General features: G+C 47.8%; 2 protein-coding genes across 3 annotated transcripts in view; one reads left to right on the top strand and one right to left on the bottom strand.

Annotated features, from left to right (window-relative positions):
* The window catches only part of FBXO16 (F-box protein 16), an 810,609-nt gene that overhangs the window by 607,675 nt on the left and 184,173 nt on the right, over positions 1–18,761 (bottom strand). The window lies entirely within an intron of this gene.
* EPHX2 (epoxide hydrolase 2) overlaps positions 374–18,761 on the top strand; it is a 96,077-nt gene continuing 77,689 nt past the window's right edge. The window contains exon 1 of the mRNA XM_083494481.1: positions 374–601. Coding sequence (XP_083350607.1) covers positions 495–601 — 107 coding nt within the window. The 5' untranslated portion in view covers positions 374–494. The remainder of the gene's footprint in view (positions 602–18,761) is intronic.

Raw genomic sequence — 18,761 nt, 5'->3', positions numbered from 1 at the left:
GCTTCAGTTTTATCTACACCCTGTGCTTTTTCCGGGGGTACGCATACCTCTAAAACATTTTGTGAATCTTTGTACTTTTGCCCATTTACTGTATTCATTTTCCCCAATCTGAACTATAAAACGGTGATTTTATGGAGCCAAAATGAGACGATCCAATTTATATAGAAAAAAAGCACTGCGTACACCACTTAGAAATATTTCAAATATATTCACCCATCGTGGGGTGAAACCTGCGGCGCTAGGACCCGCCCATCCCCTGCCGGCTTTGAGAAGGAGGGCAGCGGGGGGCGTGGCTCGACGTGAGGGGCGTGGCTTTTTCGCGCAGGTGGGAGTAGGCGTGACCCACTTGTCCCTGGCCGACTTCTTGGAGGAGGGGGCGTGGCCCGCCTGGCGCGTGGGCGTGGCCTCCCTCGGCGGGTGGGCGTGGCCTCGCCTTCCCCTCAGATTCTCCTCAGAGACTCTTTTCCCTCAGAGCGTCTCTGCCTCGGGAGGCGATGGCGGCGAAGCGGCGGGCGGTGCTCTTCGACCTGGGCGGCGTCCTCTTCGGCAGCGGGCTCCCGGGAGTCTTCCGGCAGCTGGAGCCGTCGCTGGGCCTGCCCGGGTGGGTAGCCGGCCGCGAGTTGGGGAGGACGCGGCGGCGGCGGCGAAGGCGGGGCGGAGGCAAACCCGCCCGCCCGACTGCTGCTCTTGGCTCGGGGGGCGACGCCAACCGCAAAAAACAGCCCCGCAGCCGCCGCCGCCGCCGCGTCTCTCGCGTGTGCGTTTGTGTGTTGTTGGTCGCGCCCGGCCGCGCGCGAGGGAGAGAGAGGCTGCTGCTGCGCTGAATGTCTTGGGAGTCAGAAAGAGAGAGAGATCCACTCGTTGGATATTCGTGATAATGATCACAATTTAATGATCGCTATTCTTTAATTGATAATTAAATGATAAATAATTACAGAATCGTGTGTACTCAAAAATAAATGAACAATAATGTTTATATAATACAATAATAGTTAATAATATAATAATATAAGTTAATAATATAAAAATAATATATATATTAATATATATAATAATATATAATAATATAAGTTAATAATATAATAATTAATAATAGTTAATAAAAATTTAATTATTTTTAAATAAATTTAAATTTATTATTATTATTATTATTATTATTAATACACTGCCCCTCTGGCTGGGTTTCTCCCTACTGTATATAATCACATATAGTTAGCTAATTATAGTTGGATACTGTAATAGTAATCAATTATTATATAATTCCACGTAATCATATAATCGCGAATGACTAATTAATTATAACTAAATAATTCTTAGCTGTTACATAATATAACCCTGGAACAGAGGGGCCAGGTGGTGGTGCCTCGCGGTTGCCTTTGGGATTGGTGGTGGTGGCCCCGGGGGAGTTGTTGCGCTCTGCACGTGCCCAGAAGCTTCCTGAGCCTGCTGCCTTGTGGGAAGTGAGTGCCCTGGGCATTGGTGCCAGAAAGCCTTCAGAAGTGGTGGCAGGGGGAGTTGTTGCGCTCTGCACATGCTTAGGTGTTCGTTGCTACGCTCACACAGTGCTTTACAGAAACGGTACCTGTGGCTTTTTTTGGACCCAGGACCCGCTTTGAACCCAAACGTGCATTGGGGGACCCGTTTCTTAATCCTTTACCACATGTTTGTTTGGTTGCAAACTACCCTGTGATCTTCAGGGGAGGAGTAGTATATCAATCAATCAATCAATCAATCAATCAATTTTAATAGATAGATAGATAGAGGTTCTGCTGAATGTATTGGGCATCCCTGAGAGTCAGATTGAGAGAGATCAGTTCATTAAACACATTAAAGCCCTAGGCTTATGTGCCCCCCAGCAGCTGGCAGGGCAGTTGCTGCACTCTGCACATGCTTAGAGGTGTTTCAAGTCTGTTGTCATGTAGGCACTGTCCTGAGCATTGGTGTTGGAAGATGGAAGATCAGGGCTCTGTGGTGAACGCCCCACATTTAGGACTCTTGAGATATTTTTGCACCTTGAGGTGTTTACTGGAATTGTTTGTGTACAGGGGAGGGAGATGAGGACGGCTAAAGGGGTCCTATTGCTTTGTGGTTATTGTTACGTATTGCTAATTTTGTTATTTATTTTGTTATTTGTTTTCTCTTTACATTTTTATACAATCTTTCAATACAAGTTCACAAGCCGTAGAAACAGCAAAGATTGCACATCTTATAACAACCCGATCCAATGAAAATAAGTCATAATAATAATTTATTACTTATACCCCACCCATTTGGCTGGATTTCCCCAGCCACGCTGGGCAGCTTCCAACAGAGACTGAAAATACATTAAAACATCAGTCATTAAAAACTTCCCTAAACAGGGCTGCCTTCAGATGTCTTCTAAGCATCAGATAAACAACTATTTGACATCTGATAGGAGGGTGTTCCCCAGAGCGGGCGCCACTACCAAGAAGGCCCTCTGCCTGGTTCCCTGCAACTTGGCTGGTGCTGGATCTCAGTGTCTGGGCAGAACCTGACTTTAAAATAAACAACATGTATCAAATAAAGTAACATGCTACTGTGTCATTAAACAAAAAACGGAAGTACAGTGGTGCCGCAAGACGAATGCCTCGCAAGACGGAAAACTCGCTAGATGAAAGAGTTTTCCGTTTTGGAGGTGCTTCGCAAAATGAATCTACTATGGGCTTGCTTCGCAAGACGAAAATGTCTTGCGAGTTCCTGCGGGTTCCCCCCCCCTTTATCTAAGCCGCTAAACCACTTATCAGCTAAGCCGATAAGCCGCTAATAGCGCTAATCCGCTAATCCGTCAATGGGCTTGCTTCGCAAGACGAAAAAACCGCTAGACGAAGAGAATCACAGAACGGATTATTTTCATCTTGCGAGGCACCACTGTAGTTTGCAGCAACAAAACATACCGTATTTTTCACCCTATAGGACGCACCGGCCCATAGGACGCACTTATTTTTTTGGGGGGGGGGAATAAAGGGGGGAAATTATCCCCCCCCCCGAGCCCCAAAGAGCAAAGAAGCCATGACAGCGAGCGGGATGGATCCCGCTCGCTGTCCTGGCTTCGTTTTTAGCCTCGGGGCTGGGGGTCCAGGAGCGCAGGGGAGGTTGCAGAACCTCGCCATCGCTCCCGGAGCTTGCGGGGCTGGTGGCAGGGGAAGCCCGAGCTTCCTCCGACCCCAGCCCCACAGAACAGGCCCGAGAGCGATGGCGAATCTGCGCATGGCTTTGCCATCGCTCTCAGAGCTTGCGGGGCTGGGGGGATAGCTTCCTGAAGCCTGCATTCACCCCATAGGGCGCGCACACGTTTCCCCTTCATTTTTGGGGGGGAAAAAGTGCGTCCTATAGGGCGAAAAATACGGTAGACAGCGTACAGTAAAACCCACTGAAAAGTTATGAGTTAACCATTGTACAAAGATGTCGTCTTAATTGCCTGCACAGGCCTGGCACAATAGAAAAGTTTTCAGCAGGTGCTGAAAACTTGGCACAAAAGGCACCTGCTGAATCTCTAGTGGCAGAGCATTCCACAGGACTGGGCCAATGACACCAAAGGCTTGGTTTCCTGTTGCTGTCAAATGTGCATGGTGCCTTGCAGAATGCAAGAGAGGGCAGGTGTCTGCACCAAGGAGCCCTGCAAGCTAAAATTTGGCGTGATGGAAATTGAGGCAGCTGGTAAACAGGAGAAGAAGCGTGCATATACACATATATGTTTGCACTTCACTGTGATCCTCATGCATAACCATGGCAACAAACCAGTATGGTAGGATTCTATTAACTTTGTAATAATTGCAATTCAACTGTGGAATTTACACCCAAAAGGTGTAAAGGTAAAGGGGCCCCTGACCATTAGGTCCAGTCGTGACCGACTCTGGGGTTGCGGCGCTCATCTCACTCTATAGGCCGATGGAGCCGGCGTTTGTCCGCAGACAGCTTCCGGGTCATGTGGCCAGCATGACCAAGCTGCTTCTGGCGAACCAGAGCAGCGCACGGAAACGCCGTTTACCTTCCTGCCAGAGCGGTACCTATTTATCTACTTGCACTTTGATGTGCTTTCGAACTGCCACCCGCGTCCCTTTTGCAGTTCATAATTGCAATTCAGCTGTGTAATTCACACCCACAAGGTGTAGTAACCATTTATTTGTGATGTTTTGCAACATCCCTAGGTATATGCTGACCTCTGCCAAGAAAATCAGGTTGCTTGTAATCCAGCTAGCACAGGCTTTGCCCCACTCTTATCAAAAGAACAAATCTTTGCCTCTGGTCTTGGAAGATAGTAGTTTCCGGGGAACAGAAATGGGGAGAGTGCTCCTATTGCTGGATTAGCCATTGTGAGAATGGGATGATGGATTTAGAAGAGACTTTGGCTTGATCCAGCAGCCACGCTCTTAAGTCACGTTCTGATTGTTCTTAAGAGTGGGCTTCCGGAAGCCATTTAGCAAGCTCCTGGTAGAGGTTGCACTTGAGCTTGAGGTTTCCTCATTTGTAGCTCACCCCCTTAATCGCTGTGCAATATCCTGAGTTGAAGGACAGTACCCGGGCAGCCTTTCAACTTCTGCCAGGGCTTCGTATTGGCAGTAGGGGCTCCCATGATGGAATGGGCCCTCTATGCAAAAGTGTTTCATGCCGTTGCGGGGGATTCAAACCGCTGACCTTCTGATCGGCAAGCCCTAGGCTCTGTGGTTTAGACCACAGCGTCACCCGCGTCCTAATCTGCACATGTAGTTGTCAGGAAATCTTGCCTCTCAGGAGAAACTGGCCACTCTCCAGGCACCCGGCTTGATCTCCTGTAGACCTCCCTGTCTGCATTCCCAAGCAGGATCCAGGCTAGGTCACGATCGGTGATCCTCCTCAAGCGTGAGAAGAACACACCACTCTTCCCTGCCCCCAGGCAGGGGAAAGAGAGAGACAGAAATGTATTTACATGCCTTTATTTCTGTCTTTGCAGCGTTACAGAGAAACACGTCTGCTCTCTTCAAACTCCAACAGCAGAGAGACAAACTCCACCTCCTGTACTTCCTGTACAGGTCAAATTACACTCTGAGCTAAATCCGGTGCTCAGCACTGTGAATAGACTGTCCCTCTGTTCCCACGGAACAGTCCCAACATTCCCATCATGTTTTGCTTTCCAGCTAGCTGCAGCTCGCTGCCGCATTGCATCCATATCGTAACATAAGTATGTCCCAAAACCTTAATCAATTGCAACTAAAGAATTCCTGACAGATGGCCATCCAACCTCTGCTTAAAAACCACCACCACCTTCTGAGGGAGTCTGTTCCATCGTTGAACAGCTCTTCATAACTTGTCGGAATCTCGTTTCCTGTCATGTGAATCCATTGATTCTGGCCCTGCCCTTTGGAGCAGCAGTAAGCAAGCTTGGTCCATCTTTCATATGACAGCCCTTCAGGTATTAGCACTGCTTGTGAGCAGTCCTTGATTCCTCCTGCCAGTCAACTTAGAAGAGCCAGCCTGCTGGGTTGGGTCTATAGGCTCATGAGCCCAGCATCCTTTTCTCTCAGACGCCTTTGGGGAGTCCGCAGTAAAGATCTGAGTGCAGCTTCCATCCCCACTGGTGATTGATTCCCTGCAACTGGTGCTCAGGGCATCCTACTTGACCTTCTAGGGAACGGGTGGTGCTGTGGTCTAAACCACTGAGCCTCTTGGGCTTGCCAATGTTCTACCCAAGTTTCTGTCAACCTAGCAGTTCGAAAGCATACCAGTGTGAGTAGATAAATAGGGACGGTAAACGGCGTTTCCATGCGCTCTGGCTTCTATCACGGTGTCCCATTGCGCCAGAAGTGGTTTAGTCCTGCTGGCCACATGACTCGGAAAGCTGTCTGTGGACAAACACCGGCTCCCTTGGCCTGAAAAGCGAGATGAGCACTGCAACCCCATAGTCGCCTTTGACTGGACTTTACCGCCCAAGGGTCCTTTACCTGACCTGACCTGACCTGACCTTCCGCTCTCTTCCCATTCTCAGTAAATTATGAATGCTTCTTTCTTCCATGCTCAGACTTCCGTTGCTGTTCTTCGAGCAGGTATGATCCAGTCCAAGACTGGAACTGTCCCAGCTAAGTGGATATGGGAGAGGTTGCAACGTTTGGGGCTTCTTAGTTGAGAGCAAAGGGGAGTAAGAAGATGCAAGACAGAACTGTATAAAATTATTCATGATGTGGAGAAAGTGGATAGAGGAGTTACTTCTCCCTGCCCTTTAATAACTAAAACCCTGGACCACATGTTGAAGCTGAAAGCTGAACAATTCAGGACAGACAAAAGAAAGTACTTTTTCACACGGCACAAAGCTAAACGATGGAATTCGTTGCCATGAGAGGCTGGGATTTATTCATTTTTTGCATTTATATTGTTGTTTAGTCGTTTAGTCGTGTCTGCCTCTTCATGACCCCCTGGACCAGAGCACGCCAGGCACTCCTGTCTTCCGCTGCCTCCCGCAGTGTGGTCAAACACTGTCCCACCATCTCGTCCTCTGTCATCCCCTTCTCCTTGTGCCCTCCATCTTCCCCAACATCAGGGTCTTTTCCAGGGAGTCTTCTCTTCTCATGAGGTGGCCAAAGTATTGGAGCCTCAGCTTCAGGATCTGTCCTTCCAGTGAGCTAATCAGGGCTGATTTTCTTAAGAATGGGTAGGTTTGATCTTCTTGCAGTCCATGGGACTCTCAAGAGTCTCCTCCAGCACCAGTGATCCCCCTTCATGGATCACTGCCTTGCCATGGCAAAGGGCTTGAATAACTCAGAGAAGCTATGAACTATGCCGAGCAGGGCACCCAAGATGAACAGGTCATAGTGGAGAGTTTTGACCAAACCTGATCCACCTGGAGGAGGAACCGGCAAGCCACTCCAGTATCCGTGCCAAGAAAACTCCATGGACAAAGACAAGAGGCATATAAAAGCATGCTTGTGCAAGTAGATAAATAGGTATCATTGTGGCAGGAAGGTAAACGGCATTTTTGTGCACTCTGGCTTCCGTCAAAGTGTCCCATTGCGCCAGAAGCGGTTTAGTCCTGCTGGCCACATGACCCGGAAAGCTGTCTGTGGACAAACGCTGTCTCCTTCGGGCTAAAGCGAGATGAGTGCCGCAACCCTATAGTCGCCTTGGACTGGACTTAACCAGCCAGGGATCCTTTACCTTACCTTTGGTTTCAACTAGATTTGGGGGAAGATCTCTCCAAGTCAATATGGGGGTTACTTAATGCGATGTCACCTTCCGGCCCTGTTTGCAAAAGTTGGTGTCTTCCATGCCTGTTTGGGAATAAGTTCAGACCGCTGTGTTCGGTGATGTCTACTCAACAGATAAGCTTGCACAGGATCTACATCTCTCTCATCTGCTGCTGCTGTCCTCAGAAGGGACAGAAAGCATTTTTTTATAACCGTCTCTTATCTTTGACTTTAGACTTCAGATACACCACAAAGAGGCTAATTTTATAAGGCGTTTGGACATGAAAAAAGAAAGCATCTGAGCACGTGTTTCCACTGGGAGAGGGAGAAGGGGGAGACAGCATTTCACTGCACCCTCTTCTTTTATTTTGTGATTTTAATTGTGCCCAGAAAACACCATAAATATCTGTTTATTGAAACAAACAAACCCCATGCCATTTGGTCCTGTCAATTTTTACCATTCTCTTTAGAGGGATATTTTATTGATCTTTGTCTGAAACTACAATCATTTCATCCCACCATTTCCAGCAAATGCACCTTAAGGTTACTTGCACTGAAACTGAACTTAATACACATTTCAATCACAGTAACAGTTAAAAGGAATTTTGTACTTTAAAAAAAGTGTCGCTAGAATAAATCAATCAATACAAACAGCAGCAGGAACAGCAGCCCCAGTTCTAGACAGGAACAGAGGAAACTGTCTCTTTTTTCTTTTCCCTATATAATTGTGTTTTGTATTTTTGTATGAGTTAGAGTTTTGAGTGTTTAATGGGTTAAAAAAAGCTTTCAGTAAAAATGTTATTGGCAAATAAGGAAACTGCCTTATTATATGTGAGTAAGTTCGAAAGCACATCAAAGTGCAAGTAGATAAATAGGTACCGCTCCGGTGGGAAGGTAAACGGTGTTTCCGTGCGCTGCTCTGGTTCGCCATAAGTGGCTTTGTCATGCTGGCCACATTACCTTTAAGGCATGAAAACTGCCTAAATCTCTCTTAACTAGGCAACATAGGGACCTCACTTTATTTCCTTCACGTATTTTCCAACACCTTTATCACTCAGTGTTCTCATGCTAACTGCACCCCAGCTTTCTTTGAAACCACTCACTCTGTCTAACCCACAGGTTGTACCCTTTGGAATGCATAAAGCAACACCTATGTACTTTATTGCGACATTTCGGAAGGTATCTTTTGTAAAGTTATCGGAGTTGATCAGGGATGTACAGTGGTGCCCCGCAAGACGAATGCCTCGCAAGACAGAAAACTCGCTAGACGAAAGAGTTTTCCGTTTTGGAGGTGCTTTGCAAAACGAATTTCCTATGGGCTTGCTTCGCAAGACGACAATGTCTTGCGAGTTTCTGCTGGGTTTTTTTCCTTTCCCCCCCTTTTTCTAAGCCGCTAAGCCGCTTATCAGCTGATCCGATCAGCAGATAAGCCGCTAAAAGCTGCTAAAAGCCGCTAATAGCGCTAATCCGCTAATCCGTCAATGGGCTTGCTTCGCAAGACGAAAAAACCACTAGATGAAGAGAATCACAGAACGGATTCTTTTCGTCTTGCGAGGCACCACTGTACCTGTAGGCTCCTGTATGTGTTAGGAGTGCAGTTTCTTCATGTAAGAGATAACATTGAGTTTAGCCCAGTCAGTTGCTGAGCAAGTAGTGTAACTCCTGTTTATTCATAGAATGCAACAACCTGTTTGCACAAGGCAGCTTTTGCAAGAAGATGAGATGGAGCAATAAGCCAGTTGACTTCTGCTGGGAACTGATTGGCAGCCCGTGAGCTGGTGGTGGATTAAATGCTTGCAGAGTGAAGCAGCTACTAGTCACTCTTGAGAGATGAGCTGGCTGCCTCTCCAGGCTTGAGGCTGGAAGAGAAGAACCTTGCAGCTGAAACTCTCCCAGAGACATTTCATGGGTGTGAGGGAAGGCAGGAGAAATGGGACTGGTTAAGCAGCCCAGACCATTTGTCCATTAATGTTGCTAACCACAATCACTCTTGCCTGCCTAACTCTTCGCACGTAACCATGGCAAGTCATTGCTAGTGCATTAGCAGCCTAAAGAGAGCGAGGCAGATTCATGGAGGAGAGGGCTACTGATGGCTTCTAGCCATGATGGCTGTGACCAGTTACTGGAAACCCGGATGCTTTAGCTGAGATTCCTGCATTGCAGGGGGTTGGTCTAGATGACCCTTGGGTCCCTTCCAACTCTACCATTCTATGATTTAGGAGAGATAGAATAATATACTTCTTCATGCAGTACAGTGGTGCCTCGCAAGACGAAAAGAATCCGTTCTGTGATTCTCTTCGTCTTGCGGTTTTTTTTTGTCTTGCGAAGCAAGCCCATTGAAGGATTAGCGGATTAGCGGCTTTTAGAGGCTTTTAGCAGCTTATCTGCTGATCGGATCAGCTGATAATCGACTTAGTGCTATTAGCGCTATTAGCGGCTTATCTGCTGATCGGATCAGCTGATAAGCGGCTTAGCGGTTTAGAAAAAGGGGGGGAAGGGGAAAAAACCAGCAGGAACTCACAAGACATTGTCGTCTTGCGGAGCAAGCCCATAGGAGATTTGTTTTGCGAAGCACCTCCAAAACGGAAAACTCTTTCGTCTAGCGAGTTTTCCGTCTTGCGAGGCATTCGTCTTGCGGGGCACCACTGTACATAGTCATACTAGGGAAGTAGTGATTTATGAAGGAGAGGGCTGTCAATGACTACTAGCCATGATGCTTCTGGCTACCAGTTGCTGCCAACCACGAGATGGGAGAGTGCTTTTGCTCACGTTCTGCTCGCTGGTTTCCCACCAGGCTTATGGTTGGCCATTGTGAGCAGAGAATGCTGGACTCGATAGACCAGATGGGCCACTGGCGTAATCCTGCAGGCAGCAATAATAATAATAATAATAATAATAATAATAATAATAATAATAATTTATTTATACCCTGGCCATCTGGCTGAGTTTCCCCAGCCACTCTGGGCAGCTCCCAATCAAATGTTAAAAACAGTACAGCATTAAATATTAAGAACTTCCCTAAACAGGGCTGCCTTCAGATGTCTTTTAAAGAAAAGATAGCTGCTTATTTCCTTCACATCTGAAGGGAAGGTGTTCCACAGGGCGGGCGGCACCACTGAGAAGGCCCTCTGCCTGGTTCCTTGTAACTTCATTCTCGCAATGAGGGAACCGCCAGAAGGCCCTCAGAGCTGGACCTCAGTGTCCAGGCAGAACAATGGGGGTGGAGACGCTCCTTCAGGTATACAGGACAGAGGCTGTTAAGGGCTTTAAAGGTCAGCACCAACACTTTGAATTGTGCTCGGAAGCGTATTGGGAGCCAATGATTGTCCTTTTTACCGATTGTTGTCTTTTTAATCGTATATATTGCTTGTTTTATGTTTCTATGGCCATTGGCTAATGCGAATAAAGTTTATCTATCTATTGTGCTTGGAAACGTACTGGGAGCCAATGCAGATCTTTTAGGACCGGTGTTATGTGGTCCCTGCGGCCACTCCCAGTCACCAGTCTAGCTGCCGCATTCTGGATTAATTGCAGTTTCCGGGTCACCTTCAAAGGTAGCCCCACGTAGAGCGCATTGCAGTAGTCCAAGCGGGAGATAACCAGAGCATGCACCACTTTGGCGAGACAGTCTGTGGGCAGATAGGGTTTCAGCCTGCGTACCAGGTGGAGCTGGTAGACAGTCACCCTGGACACAGAATTAACCTGCGCCTCCATGGACAGCTGTGAGTCCAAAATGACTCCCAGGCTGTGCACCTGGTCCTTATCTTACCTTCTTATGCCCTTTGACATCAAATGGCATAATTGGTAGGTAGTGTTCTCCTGCGTTCTATTGTTTGCTTCACCTTCATGTTCCCTCCCCTTTCCCTACCCTACAACTCTATGATGGGAAAGATCAGCTCCTTCCATTTGATATATGATGTCAAACACAAAGCCCCACTTTCAGAAGAAATGCTTTGATGAAAATCCAAAGCCCTCGAGGAAGAGAGTTGGTACATCTGGAACACCACGTTCTTCCATTCTCCATACACACCACGTGCAAAATTCCATCGGGAACATGGAGACATCCTTTCAAAGGCACGCATGAGTGATGGCTTTAAAAAGAGGGATTAGGGGAGGTTGCTGAAATGCAACAGAACAAGACAGCACATGCTGCATTTTAATGGTAGGACAGGGTAGCAGATATGGGATCAAGACAGTACAAGAGGTTCTGCCATCTAAGGCCCAGCCTTTAGCCTGAGGGATGAAACAGTCCATCTACGGAACAACTAAAGCTCTTCTAAAAAAGACTTGAGAAATTGTATTTTCATCCCAAATCCCTTGGTTGATCTTCAGCCAGACCCACAACTGGATATAATTACTAGGTGGAGATTCTGGGGCTGCTGAGTGCTCTATTCTGCCTTGGTCAGGCCCCACCTGGGGTCCTCTGTCCAGTTCCAGGCACTGCAGTTTAAGAAGGATATTGACAAGTTGGAAGGTGTGCAGAAGAGGCTGAGCAGGATGATGAAGGGCCTGGAAACCAAACCATATGAGGAATGGTTGAGGGAGTAGAAGATGTTTGGCCCGGAGAAGAGGAGGCTGAGAAGTGATAGGATTGCCATCTTCACATATCTGATGGGCTGTCACATGGAAGATGGGGCAAGGTTGTTTTCTGCTGCCTGAACCAATGGTTTCAAATTATAAGAAAGGCGGTTCCGACTAAACATTAGGAAGAACTTTCTGACATTAAGAGCTGTGTGACAGTAGAAGAGACTCCCTTGGAAGGTGGTAGACTCCTTCCTTGGAAGTTTTTAAGCAGAGGTTGGTTGGCCTATCTGTCAGAGAATCTTCAGCTGTGATTTCTGCATTGCAGGGGGTTGGACTAGACAGAATCTATGATTCTGATTCAGCCTGGAGCCTTCCGCATGCAAAGCAGGTGTTCTGCCGTGGAGCCTTGACCCGTCCTCGTTACCATTGATTTTTGAAGGCCAAGATTGCACTGTTATAATTTGAAATGATAAATAAATGAGACAAAAGCAGAGCTGCCAAACAAAGAAGCCAATTAGCATAAATATGCATTATGTAAGTAAAGGTCATTCTTAATGGAAGCAACTGTGCCAGAACCATCGGAAACAGATGAGCTTTAAGCGTCCCTAACGTTGACAGGTAACTCTATCAGAAATGCAGAGCTTCCGGCTGCTTTGGGTTCTCAATGAGCAGAAGAACAGGGTACAAATAAAAATATAGAAAGAGAAGCTCCAGAAAGTTGAGTTCCCAAGAGGGATCCTAAGAAGGGAAGCCAAGGGAATCTATTTAGTGCAGAGAAGGAATCAAAGAGCAGAGTGGAAGAATGGGGAGTTAGGAAAAATAGGCAAGAGAAATTCAAGTCTGTTCAAGTCACATCTGAGTGCTGGCCTTGAATACTGAAGCTCCATAAGAACTTAATAAGAGCCTGCTGGACCTGGCTGCTGGCCAGTCTCGTCCAGCATCCTTTTCTCGCAATGGCCAACCAGATGCCTGTGAGAAACCAGCAAGAAAGGAGCACAAGAGCCCTTTCCCCTCATTCAGCTTCTAGCACCTGGTGTTTCAGAAGCATCACTGCTTCCAACTGGGTGGAGACCGAGCATAGCCAGCAGCCATTCATAACCCTTTTCTCCATGAGCTTGTCTAATCCTCTTTTAAAGCCATCTAGGATGATAGCTGGGATGCGGGTGGCACTGTGGTCTAAACCACAGAGCCTAGGGCTTGCTGATCAGAAGGTCTGCAGTTCAAATCCCTGCGACGGGGTGAGCTCCCGTTGCTCAGTCCCTGCTCCTGCCAACCTAGCAGTTTGAAAGCACACCAGTGCAAGTAGATAAATAGGTACCGCTCCGGCGGGAAGGTAAAAGGCATTTCCATGCGCTGCTCTGGTTCACCAGAAGCGGCTTAGTCATGCTGGCCACATGACCCAGAAGCTGTACGCCGGCTCCTTCGGCCAATAAAGCGAGATGAGCGCTGGAACCCCAGAGTAGGCCACGACTGGACCTAAAGGTCAGGGGTTCCTTTACCTTTACTTTTTAGGATGATAGCTATTTCCTCCTGCTGGAGCAAGTTGCATAGTTTAACTGTGTGCTGCCATGAAGAAGGCACCTGTTGTTTGTTACATTGCTACTCGCTCTTCTTCCAAGGAACATAGGCTCCTCCACGTCAACTCCCTGACAACTGTGTGAGGTAGGTTAGGAGGAGATTGCAACTACCCTAAGTTTACTCACTAATTTTCATGGTTCAGAGGAACTCTCATTTAAACCTAGATCTTCTCAAGCCAAGGGCAGCACCTTTAAACTACACACCACCACTGGCTGTCAAAAGCGGGTTAAAGTACAGCCTCTGGAACTTCTTTCAAACGAAGGCTACACTTGCAGCCAGAGTAGAACTTGCCATGTGCCATCAAGAATGGGAGGAGGAAGAACGGGGTATTTATGGGAGACCAAAACATTGTAATTGTAGGTGACAGTCAATGATAACTGAACTCTGTTGCTTAAACCAGGCAGAGGGCCTTCTCGGTAGTGACGCCCGCCCTGTGGAACACCCTCCCATCAGATGTCAAGGGAATAAACAACTACAGTGGTACCTCTGGATGCGAACGGGATCTGTTCCGGAGCCTCGTTCGCATCCAGAAGCGAACGTAAGACGCGACTGTGCGTCTGCGCGGGTCGCGTTTCGCCGCTTCTGCGAATGCGCATGACGTCATTTTGAGCGTCTGCGCATGCGTGAGTGGCAAAACCTGGAAGTAATGCGCTCACTCCATTACTTCCAGGTCACCATGGAGCGCAACCCGAAAATATTTAAGGTGAAGCGTATTCATCCCAAGGTATGACTGTACCTGACTTTTAGAAAACATCTGAAGGCAGCCCTGTTTAGGGCAGTTTTTAATATTTGATGTTTTATCGTGTTTTTCATATGTTATTGGGAGCCATCCAGAGTGACTGGGGAAACCCAGCCAGGTGGGCGGGGTATAAATTTATTATTATTAATATTATTATTAGTAATAATAATTAATCATAATAATAATTAAAGCACCTGTCGAAGCTAGACCCTGCTACAGGAGAGCATGATTTGGGTTCATGTGCAAAGCCTCGCACCCTTCATTAAGAGCAATAACCTTAGGGAAGGGGAAATATGATTGGCTCCCAAGTCCTAGAATGTTTGATTTGCTATGTTTACTACAGGATCAGCATGTTCTTCCTCTGTAAATCTAAAAGAAAATCACTACTGAGGGTTATTTGACACCTTTAGGATTGAGCATGGCTTATGCTGGCCACAATGATACGTTTTGGAAATGTAAATATAGTGTCTGATCCTGGTTTAACATAGGGGAAGAGGGAAGTTAAAAGAGGCTTTTGGATAGAGATCATGAGTGATCCACAAAGTGCCGACCATCCTGAATGCTTTGAGGTTGTATGGCATCTGTGGATGGCCGCATGGGATGGTACCTGTCAGGGAACTGCCATCGGAGCCAAGAGTGGAGGTAAGGCTCCCCGACCATGCAGGAGAAGGGACCAGCAGAAGGAGAGAGAACACTCCCTTTGGGGAAGGTTATCAGTGTGACACCGGGGAGGAAGGGGATCAGGGAAGGACTTCGGAGAGAGGGCTCCAAGACTCTTCCACAGAGACCAGCGGGGAGAGTCCAGGACCTCCGCTGGCTACGCCTACTCTGCGCAGAAAGCTTCCGCGCAGGGAGGCTAGGCGGAGACTGGGCATCAAGGAATTTTTATGTTGGAAGAAATTCAGGAAACGCCCACTGACGGATTCTGCCAGCGACTGACACAGCCACGGAGAAAGGGCTGTCCAGCCAGGGAAAGGTTTAGCCAGGCAACGTTGCCTAGAACTTCAGCATCCTTACGCACGAGCAACCCCAATTCCCATTACAGTACCCAACACAAGGCATCTGAGAAAGCTTTGGGTCTCAGATTTATCTGACATTGTCTTCTTGCACTCTGTATTGGGGTGGGGTGCCAGTGGCCCTCCAGATGCTGTTGAACACCCAACTCCTATCAGTCCCAGAAGTCAGCATGGCCAACGGTGAGGGTTGATGGGAGCTGGGACATCACCACAACATCTGGAGGGCCACAGGTTCCCCACTTCTGCTGATCTGCTTGTTGTGTGTTGATGATTTGTCTTACCTTTGGTTTTTTGGTTTTTTTAAAAAAAGAGGGATGAGACTTAATACATAGACACCATTTGGAGAATGGTACTTCCTGAGACAGGGACGTGGGTGGCGCTGTGGGTTAAACCACAGAGCCTTGGACTTGCCGATCAGAAGGTCGGCGGTTCAAATCCCTGCGACGGGGTGAGCTCCCTTTGCTCGGTCCCTGCTCCTGCCAACCTAGCAGTTCGAAAGCACGTCAAAGTACAAGTAGATAAATAGGTACCGCTCCAGCGGGAAGGTAAACAGCGTTTCTGTGCGCTGCTCTGGTTTGCCAGAAGCGGCTTAGTCATGCTGGCCACATGACCCGGAAGCTGTATGCCGGCTCCCTCAGCCAATAAAGCAAGATAAGCGCCGCAACCCCAGAGTCAGCCACGACTGGACATAACGGTCAGGGGTCCCTTTACCTTTTACTTGCTGAAACCCCAAGCTCAGGCATGCAGCAGATTGGTGGAACTGCACAGCTGCCAGTAATGGCAGTGCCCAGGGCAGAAGGGCTGAGACACAAAGAAATAGGACAGTTCAACGAGGCCTCAACTACTACTGTTTTACTTATTTCCTGACTTTCTCCAGAACCAGGACCCAAGGTGGCTAGAAAAAACAAATGAAAAAAGGAGAAAAGAGAAAAAGTGTTGCTGAATCTGAGGAAGTGATTGCGCATCAGGGTGGCTTTCTGGTTTTGCCCAATGCTCCTTTCCAAATCTTCCTGGCTGCTGAAAAGCAACCCCTTCCCCCCCCCCTCTATATCTCTGCCATCTCACCCCAACCTTCCCACTCAACACTTCTGCCTTCATTTGCCCATCTCTACCTCTTTGTTTTCCTTCATTTGTGGGCAGCATGGAGGTGTGAGGAAGGGTTGCCCGGGTGAAGAGGCAAACTCCTTTCCCTGGCTGTTTCGTTTTCTGTCACTGCCCCTTGCAGAATGAATTGGTTGCAGGCGCTTAGCAGGGAGCAATGGCCCTTTTTCCGTCAGGAAGACCTTTCTGACCCGTCTCTCTTGACCAGAGAAGGTGCCAGTTAATTCCCCCAGCTTTTCAGATTGTTATTGTGGTTTCTTCTAGAAGAGGAAGATTTCTGCTTTCTGCAGAACTGTTTTTGGCATTGAAAGAGCAGTGCTTTCAGACGATTTTTGTTCTCGTTGCTAACTATGCGCAGTACTGAGCCCAGAGCTCAGAAAGTGTGCATCCTAATGAAATTCCCTGATGCAAAACGCACCTAGAACAATGGGAGTTTTGAACACTGGACGGAATCCTTTCCACGCTGGGCTGCAACTTCCTGACCCACAGTCACTGGGACAGAAAGGGTACTTCCATTCCCACAAAGCCCTGAATGCTCCCCCCATATTGAAAACACTCTACAGACAACCAGTTACAGTGGTACCTTGGGTTAAGTACTTAATTCGTTCCGGAGGTCTGTTCTTAACCTGAAACTGTTCTTAACCTGAAGCACCACTTTAGCTAATGGGGCTGCGCCGCCGGAGCACGATTTCTGTTCTCATCCTGAAGCAAAGTTCTTAACCTGAGGTACTATTTCTGGGTTAGCGGAATCTGTAACCTGAAGCGTATGTATCCTGAAGCGTATGTAACCTGAGGTACCACTGTATTCACTACCAACCAATTATGGCAATTGGTGTCAAAGGGCATAAGAAAATAAGAATAGTCTGCAGGATCATGCCAATAGCCCATCTGGTCTGTTGAGTCCACCATCCCATGCTCAAAATGGCCAACCATAAGCCTGGTGGGAAACCAGCGAGCAGAACATAGAATCATAGAATCATAGAGTTGGAAGAGACCACAAGGGCCATCGAGTCCAACCCCCTGCCAAGCAGGAAACACCATCAGAGCACTCCTGACATATGGTTGTCAAGCCTCTGCTTAAAGACCTCCATGGCTATCATATCACCCCTTAACCTCCTCTTCTCCAGGCTAAACATGCCCAGCTCCCTTAGCCGTTCCTCATAAGGCATCGTTTCCAGGCATCATCATCATCATCATCATCATTATTATTATTATTATTAACTCTCTGGTTGCCCATGATGTAAGATGAGCCCCGTAGGAGCAGGCCAGTGTCCCATCTCATGACCAACCAGATGTCCCAGTGGGAAGCCTGAAAGCAGAACATGAGTCCAAGAGCCCTTTCAGTGTGGAGCCAGAGTGTTGTATTGGTTAAGAGCGGTAGTCTCGTAATCTGGTGAACCGGGTTCGCTTCCCCGCTCCTCCACATGCAGCTGCTGGGTGACCTTGGGCCAGTCACACTTCTCTGAAGTCTCTCAGCCCCACTCACCTCACAGAGTGTTTGTTGTGGGGCAGGAACGAAAAGGAGAATGTTAGCCGCTTTGAGACTCCTTCGGGTAGTGAGAAAGTGGGATATCAAATCCAAACTACTCCTCCTCTTCTTCTTCTTCTTCTTCTTCTTCTTCTTCTTCTTCTTCTTCTTCTTCTTCTCCTTCAACACCTGTGATTCTCAGCAATGCATTCAGAGCCATATTCCCTCCAATACACTGGTGGAGTATGTAGCCATCATGGCCTGGGACAGGGTTCTGTTATCATCCATCCATTTCATAATATTTATACACAGTGGAACAGGCTCCCAGTGTGAGATGGTGGACTCTCCTTCCCTGCTGCCAAACATCTTGCCCTGGTTTCCTTGGGGCCACATCGGCAAGGCCAAGATGGGGGGCTTGTCATCTGGGCAGCCCGGGACCTCATAGAATCATAGAGTTGGAAGAGACCACAAGGGCCATCGAGTCCAACCCCCTGCCAAGCAGGAAACACCATCAGAGCACTCCTGACATATGGTTGTCAAGCCTCTGCTTAAAGACCTCCAAAGGAGGAGACTCCACCACACTCCTTGGCAGCAAATTCCACTGTCAAACAGCTCTTACTGTCAGGAAGTTCTTCCGAATGTTTAGGTGGAATCTTCTTTCTTGTAGTTTGGATCCATTGCTCCGTGTCCGCTTCTCTGGAGCAGCAGAAAACAACCTTTCTCCCTCCTCTAGGTGACATCCTTTTATATATTTGAACATGGCTATCATATCACCCCTTAACCTCCTCTTCTCCAGGCTAAACATGCCCAGCTCCCTTAGCCGTTCCTCATAAGGCATCGTTTCCAGTCCTTTGACCATTTTGGTTGCCCTCCTCTGGACACGTTCCAGTTTGTCAGTGTCCTTCTTGAATTGTGGTGCCCAGAACTGGACACAGTACTCCAGGTGAGGTCTGACCAGAGCAGAATACAGTGGCACTATTACTTCCCTTGATCTAGATGCTATACTCCTATTGATGCAGCCCAGAAGAGACTTTGGCTTTTTTAGCTGCCGCGTCATGTACACTTCCCAGGCTTGGGGGTCCGGCGGTCACTAACAACACAGCCTTTTGGTTTCACCCCCAGAGGCACACTCCATTGTCTCCTGAGATAGACAGATGCCA

The sequence above is a fragment of the Podarcis liolepis genome, assembly GCF_965112155.1.
Source record: "Podarcis liolepis genome assembly, chromosome: 3".
Classification (NCBI taxonomy): Eukaryota; Metazoa; Chordata; class Lepidosauria; order Squamata; family Lacertidae; genus Podarcis; species Podarcis liolepis.
This window is presented reverse-complemented; position numbering and strand designations above follow the sequence as displayed.